The sequence below is a fragment of the Phaseolus vulgaris genome, chromosome 1 (assembly GCF_000499845.2).
Source record: "Phaseolus vulgaris cultivar G19833 chromosome 1, P. vulgaris v2.0, whole genome shotgun sequence".
In the NCBI taxonomy this organism is placed as follows: domain Eukaryota; kingdom Viridiplantae; phylum Streptophyta; class Magnoliopsida; order Fabales; family Fabaceae; genus Phaseolus; species Phaseolus vulgaris.
Window position 1 is genome coordinate 45,324,106 of NC_023759.2, and position 15,551 is coordinate 45,339,656.

The window sequence follows — 15,551 nt, forward strand, 5'->3', positions numbered from 1 at the left end:
TTAAAACTGTTAAATGCATTATAAGTATTGATGAATAAAAGAAACTACACTTTTTTTTCGAATGCACTATAAGCATTGTTTCAAATTTATTTGTTGTTTCAGTCATCTCTGAGAGTAACATAGAAAACGCACATAACACAAGCGAATAGCAAAAGAGTCAGACCTCACTGGTTTGTACAAGCTGTCTGCTTCTTGATACAGTTTGCCACATGCTGAGCAACCCATAATGAGCCGGCCTCAGTGCAACAGAAACTATGGGTGTGGTTTTCTCGTTCAATAGATACGGTAATACCGGGAACCTGCTTTGACATCTGTAACCAGAAGAAACCATAAAGCCAGAATAATCATTCAATATTCCACAGATGAGGAAGAAAAGAACAAAGAAAAATTAGTTGGGCTGGGAAACTTAGAAAAGAAAAAGAAACTCCTTGATCATGACAAACTATTATTTCAATGAATGTGTTGAGTTATACAAATATTCACCCCGCTATTCTCCCGTAATTAGTGTTAAAGAATCGGTGGTATTCTAAGTCCGTTTAGGATAGCACACACACATAAGCTGCGTGCTAAAATCAGTATTTGGAATTTAACACCACAAAAATTACTTGATAGCATCACCAACAATAATATCTATTAATCTATCTTCCCATGTGTATAAAACCTTCTCATTGGATGCCCAGTTCACTCCTAGAACATGAAAGTTGAAATAAAGTAAACTGGAAGAACCCCTGTTAGCCAAATCAATCCACTTTCTATGAGTAGCTGGCTGTTGGATGTTAGTTTCTTTCAGCAGTCCGTCGTTTTTAAGCTGCAGATAGTCCATTTCTTTGTAATGTAAAAGAGAAAGAGAGAAAAACAGTGTGCTTCAGTTCATTGAGAGCCAAGTTATTGAAAGGTTATACCATAATCTAATTTATTTTGCTCTCAGTTTATCACAATACCTGTAGTCTAAAACATAAATCAAGAAAATGAAGTAAATTTAATATCAGAGAGAAATAAAGGACCAATGAAGGTTAAATTAGGTATCATATTTTTATAATCAATATATTGCAATGTTTCACATCACAGTTTGATAGACTTTTGCTTTCTTTTTATTAAACTAAAACGAGCAAATTTAATGAACATATTTTGCTGTATTTAGAGAAAGAGGAAGGAGGTAATCACATCTTTTAGTTCTTGTTGAGATTCAAACACAAATCCAAACCTTCAGCTTAATGGCTAGGCAAACTTAAAAAGTTATTTGATTTCTCTGAAAAAAATCAGCAATGAAAATTATAAAAATAAAACAAAGATAATATTCTAGCTTGATTTATCTTTAAATTAAATCTGCTGTAAATTTTGATACATGATCTTTCATTAAGATAAAAGAAGGGAAATAAACTTGTTAGTACAATTTGGACATCTATTAAATCATTAAATTGACCATTTTGGTACCATGAATGATCATGTAGATTAGGATAAAATCACAAGCATATAATCATCCTAAACATGCTCTCCCTTGGAGGCACCCCCAGACTAAATCTCTTTAAGATGCTTGAGGTACAAATCTTTGTCTCATACCTTCAGATGATGCAAAGTCTTTCCAGATAACAACAACAGTGATTAAAATAAATAAAAGCAAACCTCTTCAAGCAAACTAAGTGGGCCCCAGTGATCGTCAACACCAAATAAAAATGTCAATTGAGCCTTCCTTTCTCTCATAAATGTCCAATCTGGTGCCTCTGAAAGCTAGCAGGTTAAGCACATGATTATCAATGCAGTTTTGGATATTTTGCCTTTTGATGCCCAGATGAAAACTGTCCTCTATCCCATTTTTAAATTCTCAATTTCAACTTATTTTATCATTAGATGCTGTATCCTTGTGCAATTTTCCGTGACATGTCATCTTCCACATGAATGCAACAAGTTCCGGTGCCATATGTAAATGAAAAAATTCCTTTAGAGTGAAATAAAGTGAAACGGCTTTACTATAATTTATAAAACTTGAAAGGTATATTTTGTAGAGAGGAAGCATTGTTACCTTTCTGAATTCTGTCATGGCCAAATACAGGACATTCCGCATGGTATGGTACTGTGAATTATTAAGGTTGGAATTAATACAAAAAAAAGGTACAGACCAATTCCACAATAAAAAGCTGCAAGTCAGTGTCAATTAAATGTAGAATATTTTGCGTTACCATTATATAAAGGGGTCAATAAGAAGAATGGCCAAAACAAAATGAACTAAATTACAAGTTTAACGTGACTTATCATTGAAGACTTCTTTGAACAGTAAAGCTAACCTGTGACAAGTGAGAGCATGCAGCCTCAACCGCATTGACTGACCATGACTTCCCAAGGGATTTTCTGACCATAAACCTTAAAGCCTGGACAGGTAGCAAGCCTAATGATGCTATCAGGTAACTAAGAGCAGCAGCTAGAACTTGGGATCTGAAACCCCATTGAACATCATTTAGTCATTTCACATAAACTAGTCTAACATTTTCAAAAGAAAATAAGTAGTAGCAAACTTTTCATGCTTAATATTTAGCAATAATAAATAGATAATTACCACTATTTAATTTATCTGAAGTTTAGGTTCAGATCAAATTATTAAAATTGTTTTTATGCATAAATTGAATGTCATGAGGTATGAAATAGAGTGGACTGCATCAAAATTTGTGATATCTAAGCTCATAATGTCACTAAAAGTTCATGTCATCTCTTACAAAGTAGGTAATGTCAAGGTGTTTTGCCTTGGGGAAGGTGGTTTGAGTTGAGACTTACTTTGCAATTTTTCCAATAAATAACTGATTTGTTGATTGCAGGTTTAACGTCAAAAATGGATAAAGTCCAATGCAATATTTCACCTACAGAACCCAGGAGAAAATGCAAGTAGATAATTTACGAAGATCAGAAGTGAAGGGCAAACGGCATGATGGGATGAATTAAATATGCATCGTTCCTATCACCTTCTCCGGAGACTTTTTGAAAATTTCAATAGACATGTATGAACCAATAGAGTGCCCAACCTGGAGAGAAAATTCTAAATTAGCTACCCAATTTTCATTTCAGAATGAAATTAAACTTGTCTATATGTTTTGAAAACACAGATAACAATCACTTACAAATTACTTTAGCTAAGAACTAAACTCAAAGTGGTTCTTTTAAGGTCTTCCAAAATTGTTCCATTTTAGTGGATAAAAAGGATGTTTGGTGTTGCATCCAACAAGTTTTGAACTCGATATCTCTAGTGGCATCCTTTATGTCAAGGAAAGGGAGGGAGACTGATTAAAATCACATATCACAACAAGAAATATATTATGATATGGCACTATTAATTAGACTATAATATCATGGATATCTTTTTTTAACAGCAATATAAGAAATTATTTCTCCATGCACATCAAAAACTCCACAAACCTTTTTCTCTACTTTAAGCTGCACATTAACTGTCACTCCTTAATAGGAGAAAAGATTTGCATTTTGTATTATCACATGACTACCATTTTTCATATAAAGAATTTTTTGTCACTAGGCAGCATTTCGGTGTCTTCGCACCTACAACTCTTTAAATCAACATGACTTGGAAAATAATAATGGACATGGGATATAGAAGAACCCACCAGTAATATAGGAATCTCAATATTTTGCAATTCCTCTCTGATGAAGTCAATCTACAAACACAAGGAAAGTGAAGACTTTGACTACTATCACTAATTAACACGGTCAAAGTAAAATTATCTAAATCAAGAATGATGAATGTCAATCATAAAAGCATGGAATATTATTTGGGGGGGACACGGAGGGAGGAATGCATGTGGCTTAAATATGACATTCTCAATACAAAAGCCTGCACGTGACATAGTAGAAACAATTCCACACGATGACAATTACTCTTTCTTTACAACAGTTGTCCACAGTACAATCTGAAATGAAAGTTTAAATACTCAATTCTACCACAGTTTTCATACCATTCAACAGTACATTAGATAAATCTATAACGTTTCACAGAATTTCTAAAAACGAATGAAGGACTTCAAAGTTGCTCTGATTCACTAATTTACTCCATTTTTTGTAGGGGGAATCAAAGGGTCAAGGCAGGGGAGGACTTCCCGCTGTACAGCACACCAAGTATAACCAATTTACAAATCAACATTGAAATAAACCATTGATCAGTTTCTCTAACCAAAAACAGCCAATGATTGTTAAGATCAAAACAGTAAGCCTTATATTACCTTGTGATCAATTTGTTCTTGTAAAGAAAACATGCGTCCATGTTCCGAGTCCTGGAAACGAAACTCTGTGTAAGAGACGTTCTAATTCCACGCAAGCAAATCAATCGAAACAAAATATATGAACCTTTCTTGAGTGAGAAACATGGCCGATAGCTGCTAATTCACAGAGAAACATGACTAGTGAGCCTAATGGTCACCAAATATCCATATACTAAGTAGCAAGAAAGAAAGAGCTCCCATTACTTTACTTACCAGTCACAGAAGCAGTTCCCTCCAGCAGCTCATATAGAAATTCCACAAAGTCTTTGTAGAATAAAACAACACCTGCAACAATCAAAAACACCAAAAGCCTCAAACAACTAAACAATCATAACATGGAAACAGAAGGACGCAAGCACACAATCGAGGCCACACCTGGGTTTCCAGGAACAAGCAGAACATGCAGTTTAGGAACCTCAGCCCGAATCTCCAATACTTCAGAAACGTAACTAGACAAAAAAGGACATGTTAATCATGGAATAAATAAATAAACGAAATCGTCGACAAATTCAAGGTTCGAGATTACAATACATACCCTGACACATTGCATAATCGAAAATTAGCACGCCTTATAGGTTTGGAAAGCAAATTATTGTTCACAGTCATGCTGTAATTAACCACACACTTGGCGCAAAACCTTGTCCTGTAAGACACAATATTACGAATGAATTGGTTGTAAAAAATGTATTAATTAATTTAGGGAATTGTAATAGCCGAAAACTTATTGAGGAAAAATCAGGATAAAATGGTAAATGAAGTTTGCATATGTTATCCAAATGAAAATGTAACAGAAATGCACATCTGAGGGACAAAACTTGCGAGGTTGATGCAGTGCCAAATTTGAATATGCACAGAGAAGTGTAGAGAGAATAAATGAAAACATGCACCGCTATTGAAAAGCAAGGAGAAAGGGGTAATGGAAGAAGGAAGAGAAGGTACCTGGTGGAAGCGAGAGGAGGCAACAGCACAGAGTGAGCCAAAGATCGGAAAGTCCAACCAGCGAGGCAAGGAAGCATTTGATTTTAGTGCCTTACTTTTACAACACAGAGTTGACAAATGGGGTTTTTTTTATATATATATTAGTCTTTTTTTTCTCTTTGTAAAAATTTTGAATACAAATAGTGAAAAATAATATAAACAAATGCAGAAAATCTGGCAAAATTATAATAGAATACATGTTAAACATTTAGTAGAAATTAAGAACGATAATATAATTTTTTTTATTATATATATAGTAATAACATTATTACAACAATATACCATATTATTTTTATCAGCGAATCAACTTTAACTCATAATATATTATTAGTAAGTTATGTTAAATATTATTATTTTGAGGTCATTATTATTAATATAATGAAATATATTATATTATTCAACTAAAAAAATAACTAATCGATAATGTTTGAAATAATACAACAAAATTGAAAAATCATTAATACTAATAAAAGAAGAAGCTAATAAATATAAGAAAAGCATAAAATGTTCAATCTGAAGGAAAAAGAAAGAAAAAAAAATGTAATCCAAAAAAATTCGAACCAGATTGAGCTAATTATCACTCTTTGACATTAATCGGGTGAAGAAGACTCTTTAAGTAACTTTCTCTGCAAACATTTTTAAAGATAAAAAATTAAAATGAACTTGTAAATAAATTAAAAGGAGTTTAAAAAAATATTCAAGAGAATTTTTATTAATTAATTAGTACATATACTGATTTTAATTAATAAAAAAATTCAATTTTTTCTTCTTAAAAAAGTTGTTGTAAAAGTTGTCTGAGAATATTTTCAGCAAAATAATTAATTGTTAGTATTTCGTGTAAGCTTTGCATTGGGGAAACACAAGGATCCAGTGAAATGGATGAGTGCAATCCGAAGGAATATCAATTTATAAACTTTTACGTTATCCATTCTATTTTATCACTTTCCTCACTCATAATTTATTATTTGCAAGCTTTCTGCAGATAATTTTAAATAATACTTTCTTTTAAAGTAATTACCCAGATGTAGCAGTGGTGATATGTTTACCCAGATTGAGCTCTTCATTGTATACTGTTAGAATTCAATTTCTAGGGAGTGAAATTGTCACCGTCGTTTTAGTGATTTCGGTCGCCAAAACTCCACTAGATTCGGTTTGAGGGAACTGAATCTGTTCACAAGGATCTCAATTTTTTTATTTTTTTTAGAGAAGAGGGGAGAAAAAAATAAAATTGATTTTAGGGAAAACATAAATTGAAATAATAATTAATTAACAAATATGGAGAATAAATTCTAATTGGTTTGAGAGAGGGAAGAAAATAAAAATAAAAATATTTAAGGATGAAGAAAATTTGGTTTTGTAATATTATTTGGAATAAATTTGTGATTATTAGTTTTGTTAAAAATTAAAAATAATAATAGAAAAATTAATTTTAATTTTGGAAAATAAATATTATTAATTAATATAGTGATTTATAAATATAAATATTATTATCGGTGCTGTCAAAAATTAAAAATAAAATTTAATTCATTTATTAATTTTTGTTATTATGTTTATAATGATAACTAATTCTTTTGAATGTTGAAAAAAAATTGAAAGAATGTTTTTAAGATTTTCAATAATAGATTGGAAAGGTAATTACATTTGAATTTTTTTTCTAAAAATTTTTCGCATGTTACCACGCAAAAAAAATATTATTAAATAATTGATAGTTAAAACATTGATAACTAATTAAATACTAATTTAAAAATTATTTAATAATAATAAAAAATAATTTAAAAACTAAATTTTTTAATTTATAAAATAATCTCTAATTTAGTCACAAACTAATATTTTTTCTCTCTAGAATTAGTTTATTTTATAGTTTTTTCGTATGGAATATGTTAAATAACGATATTTTGATCTTTTAATTTGTACTTCAACTTGGTTTTGAATTGGTTATAAATTTGTGAAACTTTAATATAATTTCACAGTATTATTTGAGTGCAAATTTTATCTAGGTAAAATGTGAGATTCTGCTATGTTGTAAGTTGAGTAAAATAGTATGATGAAAAATGAAGTAGGAAAGTTTGTAACTTTGTCCAATTTTAAGTTTTTCTTTTTATTTTGCTCAAATTTGCATAATTTATTCTACAAATTGAAAATATTTTTGATTAATGAATTTCTACCAAAGAGAAAATTGTGAAATTTTATTTAAATATTTTAGCTCAACAAATTTTTTTTCTAATTGATTAAATTTTTAAAGATTTTCATTTGTTATAATGAAAAATAAATAAAATGAGATTAATGTTTTGTAAAAGGTAATTACCTATTAATTTAGCCTAACTTTTATATAATGTAACTATTGAATCACATACATGTATTGTCGAGTATTCGAATATTGAAATTTATCTGACATCTCAACAAATCACACAAAGAGTTTTGTTAACAACATAGAAGATTTGACAACATCATTAACAAGTACTTCGTACAAAACATCCACAAATCATGATTAAAAAATAATTGGACTCCATTAGATCCAAATTAATCATTTTTATAATCAAAATCCGACACGACTAATATAAATAGGGGAACACCCTAAGATAAAAAATAATGTAATTTTTATCCTGAAGTAATATCATTTACTCAAATCCAGATAGACGATTAATATAATTGCAAGTATCTCTATTGAGAATACCAAATATCTAAGAATGTCACCTTAGACCTAAACCGAGCATAATGAAAATAAATATGACCTTACAATAACACTATCCATAGAAAAAAAATTCTAAACTTAGTGATTACCTAAATTATATAAATAAAGATAATATTAAAATTGTGATAAAGATTATTATATAATATTTTCTAGAATGAGTAGTAGAGAGAATTACTCTAATATGTTATAGAATTAGAATTGCAATTTTGATGCTGAGTTATAATTTGACCATAAGTTAGATGCTAATGTTAAGCAAGAGTGTTCAATAATGTATTATAGAAATACTCAAATTGTGGATAAAATACGAAATGATTTTTAGTAGTCATTGTTGAAATAAAAAAAAATGTTTTTAATTAATAATAAATGATGTTGTATGAATTTTATATATTTCAATTGAAGAAAATGTATATATATCTGAAACTATTCTTTACAAGTTACCGTGTCTTTTAATTGCTAATGATAATGATATAACATACAATAGCGAAGTCCATAACACTCAGCATAGATCGATTTTGGGATATATATATATATATATATATATATATATATATATATATTTTATTTTTTTTTATTGCATAATGAAGTTGTAAATCTGTTTTTGAAATACCTTTTATATATAATTAAAGATTTTTACACATCCTTTTGTTTGGTACTTTATACTTATTTTGGTAGTTAAATATGTATACTCAATGTTTTGAGTTTTGTTATGATAAATTATATATAATGTAGGTGTTACAAATATATATGTTAAAATACTAATAAGTGTAAATATAAATTTCTTTCATACTCTTCTACCTCAACAAACACTATTATAACTAAATCAAATAAAAATTAATTTTAAAAAAATAACCAATTATTATATTAACTAAATTAGATATTATTTTAGACACTACAAAAAATTATTATTAATAAATAATTTATAAATTAGTATATAATTAACTACCAAACTCTTAATTAAATCTAAATTATTGTTAGTTAAATTTAGTTAATTATATATCAATTTAGAAAACTATTTATAATAATAAAAACTAATCTAAATATCAATATTTTTTATTTTTTATTAATTATTTTATTTATAAAATTATTTTTTTATTTAATGATTTTTTTAGTGAAATAAATTATAAAATACTTAAGAAATTAAACTAATGCAACAAAATAAAAGCATTTTAAACAATGTTGGGCTATGTTTGTTCAAACAAGGCATCGTCTTTGCTTACGTCGCATAATGTATACAAGTTACAAATTTAGTGATAATAAATTGTTGATTAATCTGAATTGCTTTTATTAAAAGCAAAAAAAAATGACTATTTGTCACTATTATAATCATCCAATATACGAAATAGACAATGACGTAAATACAAACAGTAATATATTATGAGTGTTTGGTGGAATTGCGATGAATTAGTCATACACATAAAATTCAGATTAGTTTGGAATTTGCAATATTTCTAAACAAAAAAAAATACAAATATTATATTATCTAATTTGACAAATACTTACACACGCGCGTAGCGTAATTTACAAAATTAAATTAGTTTAGTTTTAAAGAAAAAAAAATATTTATAATATTGTTAAGTTTGGTATCGGCTTCATTTAATCTAAGAGTAGTGTAACAATTACCGTTATTTTGAGTTAGAGTGTTTGGTATACCTTGGTATTAGATGTGAAAATTTTACTATTTATAATAATTTAAATACTTAAAAATAATGAGAGACCAAAATTACCAAGTAACATGTTTATAAATAAGCTTAATTATTTTATACAATAACCAAATAATATATTTATAAATAAGCTTAATTATTTTTTAGTCCATATATGAAGATCAAAAGTTAATTCAAGAGATTTTAAAAAAGTTTAATATGATTAAAAAAATTTAAAACGTTTTAATATGATTCATTCTATTAAATTGTTTTCGTTAGAACATATTTATTTAAAAGGATTTTGATTCTGCCACTTCAAGTCTAATTATACATGATATTATCATATTGAATAAATTGTTTTAATAAAACTTATAACTATCACATTGACTTATTCTAAAAACAATTAGAACCATATTGATTTTTTTTAAGAAAATTGAAACCAAATTAAACTTAAAAAAAAATTGGGAGCCAATTAACTTAAATTTTTTAAATTTGAAATATATAATTAATTTTTTGACGTTAATATAAGACTAAAAAATAATTAAGTCTTATAAATATTTATGAATAATTTTTTTTTAAATTAAAATTTTGTGTTTAGGTTTTAGTTGGATATGAATGGAAAAGAGAGGAGAAATTTACACAAAATAAAATAATGCCTGCGAAAGAATAAAAAAGGCATGGAAATTGGAGATCTACACTAATCTGATTACGTTAAAAAAGCTAATTAAAATGCAGTTCCTATAAATTATAATATTTTCTTTATGCATTTTAATTGAACACAAAAGAATCCAATATGTAAAGGTATTGACATCTTTTATCTTATTATTTGAGAGAGAGACAATATGAATTAATTCGAACAAAAATAATTAAAGAAAAAAATATACTTTGTAAATATTTAGTACAAGCGTGTATTTAAGATTTATATTCAAAACTTATTAATTTAATTAAATATATGAAATTAAACTAAAACTTATCAATTCAATGTAAAAATTCATCATATCAATAATATTATAAGTGAAATTAATCTCTAGACTTGAAAAAAATCATAATAAAATAAAATACTCTCAATAATTTAGATCATATTTACTTTTACCGTACACCGTTGTTTTTCCTTTATACGAGATTAAAGGGATGCCAGAACAACTTGCAAAACAGAGAAAAGAAAAACACACGTTGCATTCAATAATTTTTATAATAAAACAATTTATAACAATAAGAGAAATTTGAAGTAAATGAAAAAAGGTAAAATAAATTATACAGTCAAATGTTGTAACAATTATATATACTATCCATATCTTTCACTTTTTTATTTGTTTTTCTCTGCACAAATATGGAGGTTAAAACTAGGAGTTGATTTTTTTTTTATATTGAACATTTTTCTAAGAACAATTTCATTGTCATATCTAATCATTCATTCAACAGAAGGAGGCCAGAGAAAAGAGAACTATAATAGATATAGAAAGTAGAAGATTCCTAGACTGTGACAAAATAATGCATAAAAAACTGTAATAAGATAAATTGAAGGATAAATAACATAAGGAATTTGATATATTTGCATCCAATATGTTTTTTACATCCATTTTACAATTAACAATATTATCATTTTAATATTTTTATATTAATTAATTATAAATTTATTTTTGTTATATATATTTAAAAATCATCATATAAAAAATTATATACGATTTTATAGGAGTTTTCAAACCATATTTTTTCATAAGATAAATTGACAGAAACATCCTAGGCATTTTTTTTTGGTCTTTAGAATGAGAAATGATTATTAAGAATTGTTTATAATTTTTAATGCGATGAGTTTAAATATTATATATAATGAAAAGTAAATTTATAACTAAATGATATAAAAAAATATTAAAATAATATTTTTGGGTTAAAACGTGGTCGTATAAAAGTTGGGTTATGTATATTACCCTTCTAGAATTAGATGTTTCTGTTATGTTTTCTTTCTACAAATGTAATGTGAGGTGAATAAAATCTTCACTGAATGGCAACTACACAGTCAAACCAATATTTTGGTCAACTTTGAATGTGCAGCTAACAATGGAGGCAATTTCTTGATTTTTACTACCTAAGACTTTAAGCTAGTAAACAACTATTTCTTCTTCTTCATAAAATATACATTTTCATAAAAAAAATATAGAATTAAAGTTTATTAACCTAGATGTTTCGTTAACGGAGCTATAAGCCCATAGTTCTTTTATTTTATACTTATAATGATCAAAATCTAAATAGAAGTTACCCAAAAATTTTCCCAATTCATAGTGAATATACTAATGATATTAGAAATTAAAAGGAAAAATAGTATGATTGGTAATGATCACAAGTCATTCAGACTTATTGAGTCAAACTAATAACTTTTCAACTTAACATTATTTTAATGATGGTTATAAGTTATCAATAAATATTAAAAAAATGTCTGCCCATGAAACAAGACAGCATTAAATTAATCACGGATGAAAAGACTATACCTCGCTTTGTGCTGAAGAATACACATGATATGCATGGATGCGCGTATCATAAATTGAAAGAAAAAATTTGAGAAACTTAATTAACTTTTTCAGCTAGTTAAATTACTCATTAAACTTTGATATTTATCATATTATTCTCATTATTTCCTCATGACCCAGATTGGATAAAAGTACCAATGAAATTACTTGGCATAATATAATAACTCAACGAATCTGTCTACTTAGTTTGGTCCATCACAGCATTTGGAAGAGTCACAATTCCATGGCGTGAGTGATGACAAACATGCAAGGATAAGAACCAGTGAACAGTTTTGTTATTGAATATGATATAGTTGGGTCAACAACCATCATTCATGATATTAGATTTTCTACAACTAAATATTAACTAATCTATCTAATCCCCCTTTTTTTAACTCCTGTCATATTATCTACTTTATTTTTTGTAAATAAACGACAAAGAATCATTTAGTCTTGATTGACCTAATCAACCAAGTAAACAAATGGCACACAAATATACTTTCAGTAAGTTTGTTTGTTGACTTTTATTTAAAAACATTACCTAATTATGCATGAAAATTAATTTCATCTTATAATGCATTCGAAATTAAGTGAAGGGACTTATATGGGTGCGTGCCTTAACTGCCAAACGGTGAATCAGTTTTACTTTTGGTAGAATCCTCGTGAGTTTGCGTACGTGACAAGATATCACGTCTAAATCTCTCTCTCTCCTATGATTATTTTAATTTTATTCATTTCTGCGATTGTTCCTTCTCATGACTGCGATCATCCCTATATATATGTTTTTTTTCCCAAGGCTTGTTCACCATTCAGTTTTTCATAAAGAAACAGGGTCTTTCTTCTAGAGGATTAAACCTTACGCTTTCCAAAATTTATATATAAAGTCTCAGGTCTACACTAATTCATTTTCCTTAGCGATTAAGGGTACCCCAATCGGTCTGAAGCTTGAACTTCGGTTGTCTCTGACCTTGTCTAACGTGGGACTCAACCCAGGCGCAGGTTTATTGGATTCTCGTAAAACAGGTGAATGCAGGACAAACGTTTCCTGCTTTCTTTTTTTCTTAAGGGGAAAGAAAGACATTGTGTCACGCAACTGTGACTGCAACTGCCCCAAACCCCAACCAAAGCTTTTTAACGGTTCATAATTTTGATGGGTTGTGTTTGCTTTGGTTTCAGAGTTTGTGCTTGTTGTTGAGTAAGGATCGGAAATGTTGGGGGATTTCATCACTCGATGTCTTATGTAAGTTAAACTTTCATGATTCTACTCTTCATGTTCAAAGGGTTATAATATGCTGTTCAATATTCTTATACCGTCTTAAATTGCAGTTTGCTTCTGGGGTATGCGTATCCTGGATTTGAATGCTACAAAACTGTGGAGAACAACAGGGTTGGTAACGATGAACTTCGATTCTGGTGTCAATACTGGTACTAAAATCCATCTTCCATTCCTATTTGGCTTTTGATTGCTATAATTTTGATCATATGATTACATTTTAATTATTAAAGATATGGGATGTTGGGGAAGAATGAGCATAGATCTTACTAGGGACTAAGAATTAAAAACTAAGTGGTTGAGTCTTGGTCAAGAAAGAGATCTTCTTTAGGAATATCCAAAGGGAGGTCAATACCTTGAAGGGTGGAGAAAACAGAGAACCATGTGCACCTTTATGAACGTGAGTAATATTTTAAGCTCAGAACCAGTTGTTATAGATAAGAATATGATTCTGGTGTCGGGTATATGTAATCATCCCATCAGAAGTTTAATGGATGTCCTTTTTCTTACAAATGGAGTTGAGAATTACCATAAAGTGGATTTAAAGGAAGAAAAATTAAAGATAAGAATGATCAATTGCTGGTGATTTAAGCTGAGTTTGCAAAATTCATGGGGGAATTGGGGGAAGAAAGCTTTTCAACTAAATTATTATATATATGTTCGGTTATGCGGTATTGCCTCTGAATCATGTCTTTGTGCATCATTAATTTGCAGGATCATTGTAGCCCTTTTCACAGTACTGGAGAATTTTGCAGATGTTGTTATTGGATGGTGAGTGTTTGATATTTTAGCCATTTGTACAATGCTGAATTGGGTTTAGATGTGTTTGGGTGTGTAAACTTGTAGTTGATTTAGAGTTAAGCAAAAAATTAACGCGGAACATTTATGTAGGCTTCCCATGTACGGAGAGTTGAAGCTTGCACTCTTTATCTACCTGTGGTATCCGAAAACTAAGGTAAGAATATAAAAGCGAGGAGGATGCCTCTTTGGCTCCTTTTAGCTTGTTTTTCTTTACACTGTATGTTGTTTGTTGCCTTTAATTTGTGTTTTGTTTACTAAAGAAGGTTATTAGAATTTGCGTGCAAGTCTTGCTTTAACAATTTGTGGAAGGGTTATTAGAGAGAGTTTGCGTGAGTCTTGCTTCAAGAGTGTGGAAGAGTGAATTAGAAGAATTTCTGGACAGTTTAGACTCGTGGTCTTCTTACTTATAGTTCATTTTGTTTGTTTAATTCTCCAGCAAAAGTGAAAAACATGTTTGATTTCTTCTAATTGATTGGTATAAATATTGCTAAATGCAGGGGACGGGGTATGTTTACAATGCAATATTGCGGCCTTATGTGTCAAACCATGAAAATGACATTGAGAAAAAGTTCCGAGAGTGGCGAGCTAGGGCATGGGAGTTGGCCATTTTTTACTGGCAAAACTGTACAGAATTGGGGCAAGCTACAACTTTCCAGATTCTCGACTTCTTGGCTGCACAATCTAAAAAGTTTTCCAGCAAATCCTTCGACAAGGTGAATTTCCCTTTTCCATAGGAACATTTCAACTTTAGAACCATTCTTAAATTGACTGCTACAAATTTGTTAATGTTAATAATAAACAATGCAAGTTGCATGCAACTAGAAAAAAAAAATACAAATGAAACCATTCTTTTACTATAAACTAAAATTAGCTCTAAAAATGTGTGGCATGGAGGAGAGAACCTCGAATGTCAGCAAAAAATAAAATGCAGGTGAAAAAAAAAAAGCAACAAACTTGTCATCTATTTCCTATGTTAACTTTAAATAAATTAAAGTGAAATTTATCTATAGATTGTGTTACTGAAGATAAATGTTACATTGCAGAAAAAAGAAAAGATGGGTCCAACTCCAAGTGCCCCACCATTGTCTTCAATTCGAGACTCTCTCTTTGAAAATAACCAAAACAATTTCCCAGGCCGCAAGAACAAGAGATGGGACTAAGGCGCTTTAATAAAGCGAAACTCACTACAGAACTGTGACAATTTTTGTACATACATCAACCCCATAATTAGTCTCATTCCGCTTGTAATATAAAGAATGTTTTGCTTTTGTCCCATCTCTTTTGAAACACTTTAATTGATTATTCATTCTTTCATTCATTCGTATATACTTTGAATTTGAGGCCACAACAATTGAGAGGCAAACGCAAAGCTATAGAAGTTCTATACAAAAATTCAAAAACTAAAAT

At 28.9% G+C, this 15,551-nt stretch overlaps 2 protein-coding genes across 9 annotated transcripts; one reads left to right on the plus strand and one right to left on the minus strand.

Annotated features, from left to right (window-relative positions):
- Window positions 1-5,307, minus strand: LOC137814617 (uncharacterized). 8 transcript variants are annotated; one of them, XR_011081664.1, is made up of 14 exons: window positions 5,196-5,307; window positions 4,792-4,899; window positions 4,632-4,705; window positions 4,470-4,541; window positions 4,342-4,370; window positions 4,218-4,268; window positions 3,606-3,656; window positions 2,952-3,011; window positions 2,767-2,849; window positions 2,283-2,430; window positions 2,021-2,071; window positions 1,624-1,721; window positions 1,165-1,249; window positions 1-311 (listed from the first exon to the last, which is right to left on the minus strand). XR_011081664.1 is itself a non-coding variant. In XM_068617439.1 (13 exons), the coding sequence occupies exons 1-13, from the start codon at window positions 5,270-5,272 to the stop codon at window positions 165-167; spliced, it is 1,056 nt and encodes a 351-aa protein (XP_068473540.1). In that variant the 5' UTR covers window positions 5,273-5,307; the 3' UTR covers window positions 1-164. The 8 variants fall into 8 exon arrangements, 4 of the variants coding, with proteins under 4 accessions (XP_068473540.1, XP_068473539.1, XP_068473541.1 ...); XR_011081662.1 differs by having other exon boundaries at window positions 1,624-1,728; XR_011081661.1 differs by having other exon boundaries at window positions 1,624-1,728; window positions 4,342-4,373.
- A 7,396-nt stretch (window positions 5,308-12,703) lies between these two features.
- Window positions 12,704-15,458, plus strand: LOC137814619 (putative HVA22-like protein g). The gene is made up of 7 exons (XM_068617444.1): window positions 12,704-13,093; window positions 13,247-13,310; window positions 13,397-13,495; window positions 14,058-14,114; window positions 14,235-14,298; window positions 14,642-14,857; window positions 15,188-15,458. The coding sequence occupies exons 2-7, from the start codon at window positions 13,279-13,281 to the stop codon at window positions 15,302-15,304; spliced, it is 585 nt and encodes a 194-aa protein (XP_068473545.1). The 5' UTR covers window positions 12,704-13,093; window positions 13,247-13,278; the 3' UTR covers window positions 15,305-15,458.
- The last annotated feature ends 93 nt before the right edge of the window (window positions 15,459-15,551 follow it).